The sequence below is a fragment of the Octopus bimaculoides genome, chromosome 1 (genome assembly GCF_001194135.2).
Source record: "Octopus bimaculoides isolate UCB-OBI-ISO-001 chromosome 1, ASM119413v2, whole genome shotgun sequence".
NCBI classification, from domain to species: Eukaryota; Metazoa; Mollusca; class Cephalopoda; order Octopoda; family Octopodidae; genus Octopus; species Octopus bimaculoides.
Window position 1 is genome coordinate 40,866,094 of NC_068981.1, and position 6,212 is coordinate 40,872,305.

At 33.8% G+C, this 6,212-nt stretch overlaps 1 protein-coding gene across 2 annotated transcripts in view; it reads right to left on the bottom strand.

Annotated features, from left to right (window-relative positions):
- The window catches only part of LOC106878930 (uncharacterized), a 42,679-nt gene that overhangs the window by 15,249 nt on the left and 21,218 nt on the right, over positions 1-6,212 (bottom strand). For both annotated transcript variants that reach the window (XM_014928294.2, XM_014928293.2), the window contains one exon: positions 1,988-2,717. In XM_014928294.2, the coding sequence (XP_014783780.1) occupies positions 1,988-2,715 (728 nt within the window). In that variant the 5' untranslated portion in view covers positions 2,716-2,717. The remainder of the gene's footprint in view (positions 1-1,987; positions 2,718-6,212) is intronic.

Below are 6,212 nucleotides of genomic sequence, written 5' to 3' on the forward strand. Positions count from 1 at the left end.
ATAAGTAGCATGAATTTAGGAAGCCTTTGTACAAGGAAAGATGGCTAAGCTTAGAAAATGAATAAGTATGAATTTAAGACAAAAAACTGAATTCAATTGAATTTCATGGAGAGAAACAAGATAAATAATAGAGGACAGACTAAAGCGCAAAAAGGTATGAGAAAAATGTTGAGGCCGTAAATAAATAAAAATCTCTATCTTATCTGCAGCATAATCTTGGAGACTTCGTCGTAGTATGTCAGCGGAGAAGAGATTGAGATAATTTAGAAGGGATTTCTTATTTATATACCCGGAACCTGAAACCTTAAGGAAACTATGATAGAGAGAGAGAGAGAGGGACTGATTTAGAGAGAGAGAAATAGACGGAGGCATGGCGAGAGAAAGATATATATATATAAAGAGAGAGAGGGGGGGGACCAGTCAAGCAGCAAGAAAAGAGTACATAAGTCATTCTCTGGAAAAGTGAAAGTATGATTGTCCAGTTGTTGACTATGTGCTTGCATTAGCTTAGATTTTAACATAAAGCAATCTTCAAAGAGGGAAAGAGAGAGATCATGTTCAGTTTAAACTGAATGATGTGATAGTCCAGTGGCTGACCACATTCTCTTTCTAACTTGAGCTTTTAACACAAAGCGATACTATATATATATACAGGGTGCATAAGGTATTGAGAACATACCTTTTTCAGGTCATTGCTGCATTCTTTGCTAACTCTGTATAATCTTTGTCTCAGAAAATAATAATGGCAGACCCTCAGCTTACTCAAGAAATGAAGTGGCATGCTGTTATTGTGGTTATAAAGGCTGAGGTTAGTGATTTAGAAATATCTCAATTTTTAAAAGTTGCCAGCTCTTTCATCTACAAAGTTTGTAAGGTGCTAGATACTGAAGATGGAAATGTATCACCAGTATCAAAGCATAAACACTCTGAAACCATCAAAACACCTGAATTTATCCAGCAAGTTCAACAGACCAGAAAGTCCATGAGGTCAATTGCAAAAAATTTCCATGTGTCAGAAGGAACAATCAGAAATGTTGTCCACGTAGACAATCAGTTCTATATGACGAGGAAAGGTCAATTAGTCAGAAAAAGCAAAAGAAAATCGCTACATCAGATCTAAAAGGCTCTTAAACAAACTGAAAAATCCAGTAGAACTTTGACTAAGATCAAAAAGTTAATAGAAGAAATGACAGATGGCTATGTGCAGACTCTTCTGAAGTTCCAAGGGTTATGCATACCAAATTTCCATGCTAGCATGGGTTGGACGATTTGACTGAGGACTGGTGAAACCGGATGGCAACACCAGCCTCCAATCTGATCTGGCAGAGTTTCTACAGCTGGATGCCCTTCCTAACGCCAACCACTCAGAGAGTGTAGTGGGTGCTTTTACGTGTCACCCGCATGAAAGCCAGTCAGGCGGTACTGGCAACATATATATATATATATATATATATATATATATATATATATATATATATATATATTTACAAATACCAAATCCCATTTCGTCAACATAATGTAATGTTTATCATTATTTATGGCTTTGAATTATAGTAAATGTTTCTCCAAACTGACATTTCTCTATTTCTATCATCTGCAATTTAATTCCATTTTTACTAATTGGAAACCTTAATTCCACCACTTCCTTTATTAGCTTTGTTGTTGTTATTTCTCAAAAATGTATTAAAAATAATGTACATTTCTCTGTTGTACAAACAAAATATGTCATTTTAGCATCTTTTCAATGCTGGCATGGACTGAACTGGTTTTCACTACCCATTATGATTCTAAATAATCTCATCCACGAGTCAGGTCATTAATCACAGATCTGGCATCATTACTTCCTTCTACATCTACTGAATATGCCTTACCCTGTCAACATGTAACATATTTTCACTCAACACTCATTATACATTTACAACACATGTGCACACCAGCATAGTAATTTCTCTCTTACATACATGAGTTATAATAGAAAGTGCCTTACTTGTGTGTACCCAGTTCAACAGCATGATCCCATTTTATTTTCATTTTGTTAGCTACCACACTGTTGTGAAGAATAGAAACTGAGAATTTGAAACGATCTGATGCAAACAAATCTGATTCTATAATAACAAGTTCAGAAATAGATTTGTTTTTAGTTAACAATATGACTGGTTTATTTGGTTCTTGATAATATTTTGTTTCATTGCGATCACTTAAATTTAAGATTTCTTCAATTCTTTTATACTTTAAGGATCTCAAAGCATCAATATATGCCATCTTCTGAGTTTCTTCTTCAGAAACAGATTTTCCAAAACCAATGGCTAAACTTCCAAGTTTAAGTATTCCTTCTTTTTCAATGTAGCCCTTCCTAACATTATAATCCAAAAAGAAAGGGCAATGTGTAGCATGAAGAGCTCGATCAAGACACATAATGGCTGAATTGTATGTAAATTCTTTGTCACTTAAGTAATGTTGTAACTTTCTGAGAGAGACTCTCAAAGATGCCATTTCTAGATTGGAGTTGACTTCAGAAGAGTCCCTCTTCATTGGAGGATATTCAATAGGGTAACTATACTTGTCATTCAAGTGATCGCTTGGATATAATGAGTCACGCTGCTCAATTTTTAAATATTTATTTTCAGGTGGCAGATTATAAGAAGATCGTACAATTCTGGTATCAAGTGGTCTTTTCATCCCATCATCTCTAGACTGGAGATAACTGGACCGCATATCTACAAATAAATAAATAAATAAATAAAAATAAGAGGATGAATTTTATCTTATCACAAATAATACAGCAAAAATTAGAATAAGTTATTTGTTTATTCTTAGCATGAACAAAATATTTTCTAACATGGACAATTGCAATTGGCTGACTTACCAAGGTACTTCAAAAAAGTGCCTGGCTAAGGACAAATAATACAGTAAATTAATTGGAATAGTGATACCGCATCTTAATATTCTTATTTGATGATGTTGCTGGAATTGCATAAATGTGAATTTAGGGTTTACATTCCAGCATTTACATTACTTGTCATTTTTACATTCTAACTTTTAAGAGCATCTTGTCAAATACTGTTGTTGGTTGATATAACTGACACTCAACCAAGCTGTAAATAAATGTAGGGCTCCCAAATGTATGGGCATAGTTCATAATCAATAAATGTGCTAATTTGCAGAGTTAGCATAACTTCTAGGAACTGCGCAAAGTAAGAGAAGGCTATCAGTTGATCCCAGATCTGTACCCTTAATTGTTTTAGTCATCTGACCACCGGATCTGGGATACCCTATTGGTACTTTCAATACCAACACAACCAAAACCACCCAAAAATTATTTTGGCTTCTTTTACCAACCTGTCCCAAAATGCTCAAAATAACTTATGCAAACTCAAATGAGAATTTCAATACAAATCTAATTACTATGTTCATGAAAATCCAATGTTTCATTAGATAAACAATTGATAGAGGATTTTCTGAAGCAGTACAAAAATTAGCAAAATATGCAACAAGCATAACTACGTGTGTGATAGGGATTTGGATTTTTTAATATCCAACAGTGGAAGCAGTGACTCCAACAACAGATCTGATAATGATAATGAAAGCAATTACAAGCAGGCTATTCAGCAAAAATAAACAGCCTTTGAGAGAGAGAGAGAGAGCTAAAAGCTTGCCAACAGGATAATCCTTCAGCTAACCTCTATAAATAGGTTAAAAAAAAAAAAAAGAAAAAAAGAATGGATGCCAACATCAAAAGGAAAGTTCCCAGTGGGTGGTCAGCTGGAATGCCTTCCCAATGAGCATTTTACAAGAGTTGCTCTATAAAAAGAGGCATGCTTTACAAGTTTCCAGGCAGGAGCACTGACTAATTTTTGTGCGTGTTGAGAGAGAGAGAGAGAGAGAGAGAGAGAATTTAATTTTTATAAAATACTTTTTTCAAATTTACCTCATTATATATATTTTATTCACCAGTAATTTTAATTTATTAGTAAGGTGAGTGACAAAGTTTTCTTCAGACAAATTCCAGTAGCTTGTTTTATTCTACCTTTATGACAGACTTGTTTTATGTGCATTTAAACTCAATAGTCTGCATTATTGTTTCTTTTTAGTCGTCTACCACTCAGCTGAACTTTAGCTAATAACTTATTTTCGATAGTGATTTTAAAACAAAATTTAATAAGGTCAAGTGTGAGAGAAAAATTATGCAATAGATTTATTTAAGAACTATTTTCGTGTTCCAACACCCATATTTATATAAAAGAAGTTATAGTTGTTTTCTGAAACTAGTCTAAGTTATTTTAGAACACAGAGTGTTTAGTTAGAAATATAATAATGGTTTCAAATTTTGGCACAAGGTCAGCAATTCTGGGAGAGAGGGTAAGTCGATTACATTGACCCCAGTGCTCAACTGGTACTTATTTTATCAACCCCAAAAAGATGAAAGGCAAAGTCAACCCCAGGGGCAATTAAACTGAGAACATAATAAAGTCAGAAGAAATGCCACTAAGCATTTTGTCCAATATGGTAACAATTCTGCCAGGACACCACCTTAATTAGAAATAATAATAAATAGGTTAAATAACTATGAAAAGTTTAAGACTGGAAAGATTTAGCATATATTTGTGGGTTAAATTCCCATGCAGATATTGCTTCAACCAACTGTTCCCTCTATAATTTAAGGCTTTGGACTGTGATGGAAATCAACATTAATCACAATCTTCTCCTGTGAATAGAGCAATCAGCAACAAAATCTTGTAGTTCAGTACTATTTTATTTTAGTTTAATATGCTATTAAAAAAAAACAAAAAAAAAACAAGAAACACTTAACTGTGTTCATCAATAATAATGTTCAAATTCTGTCTGTGTGAATAGATCAATAAGATACTTGATTTAAAACAAGAGTCAACATATGCTTATGTAGAGACGCACATGCACTAACAAAAACATGCTTCTAATAAATGTGTGTGCTTATATATATACATACATATATATATATACACACACACACACACACGTTTGTGTGAATGTTTACATTCTCTACAAATAGTGAATTCTGTTGACAATTCCTTTTTAACAAATTAGTACACTAGCTCTGCCTTTTTGAAAAAGTATTAAAAAAATTCTTTGCTTGAAAAACTAGTCACAAGAAGGGTTTCCAACTGCAATTTAAGGCTTTGAACTGTGATGGAAATTAACATTAATCACACAATCTTCTCCTGTAAATAGAGCGATCAGCAACAAAATCTTATAGTTCAGTACTATTTTGTTTTAGTTTAATATGCTATTAAAAAAAAAAAAAAAAAAATCAGAAACACTTAACTGTGTTCATCAATATAATGTTCAAATTCTGTGCCTGTGTGTATTTTTCTACCCATGCTGCACAGAAAAACATGCAAAATTAATGACTGTATGCATGTATGTATAGATGTCTGAGGACATTATCCTCATGACCCTCCCATGACTAGTGAGTAAAGATGGGTGAATGGGTATTTATGTATATATAATAATGAAAAAGATGGCACAGAAGGACAAAGAAATTTACAAGAAAACAGAACTGCATAAACAAATGCAAACATGCTCCAGCCCTGTCAGTTATTGACCAAATATCATAATTTCAACTCTTTCCAACAAAATTCTGCAATTTGAGTGTACCAGCTGGGGGTATTAAACAAGTGGACATGAAGAAAAAAAGGACAGCAACAGAAGATACAGTATTTTGACCAAATGATAAATTAAGAGGAGTTCTGATAATTTTAGCATCCACTTTCCTGCTGGCATGGGTTAGACGGTCTGGCCATAACTGGTAAGCCAGAGAGCTGTACCAAGTACCAGTCTGATCTGGCTTGGTTTCTAACGCCAACCACTCCAATAGTGTAAGGGGTGCGTTTATGTGTCACTGGCATTGGCTATGACAGCAATGAGTCTTCTCAAGCACAGCAAATTGCCAAAGGTCTTGATCATTTATCGCCTCTGTGAGACCCAACATTTGAGGATCATGTTTCAACCATCATGTCCCTTGTCTTACTGGGTCTGCTTCTTCCACAGGCTCCCTTCACAGTCAGAGGCAGGTAAAAAATACAAAATATGTACACGTGTATCAATAAAACATATATGCAAACATGTAAATACACATGTATGTATGTGTGTGTGTGTGTATATATATATATATATATATATATATATATATATATATATACACATACACACATATATAATATACTAGCAGAGCC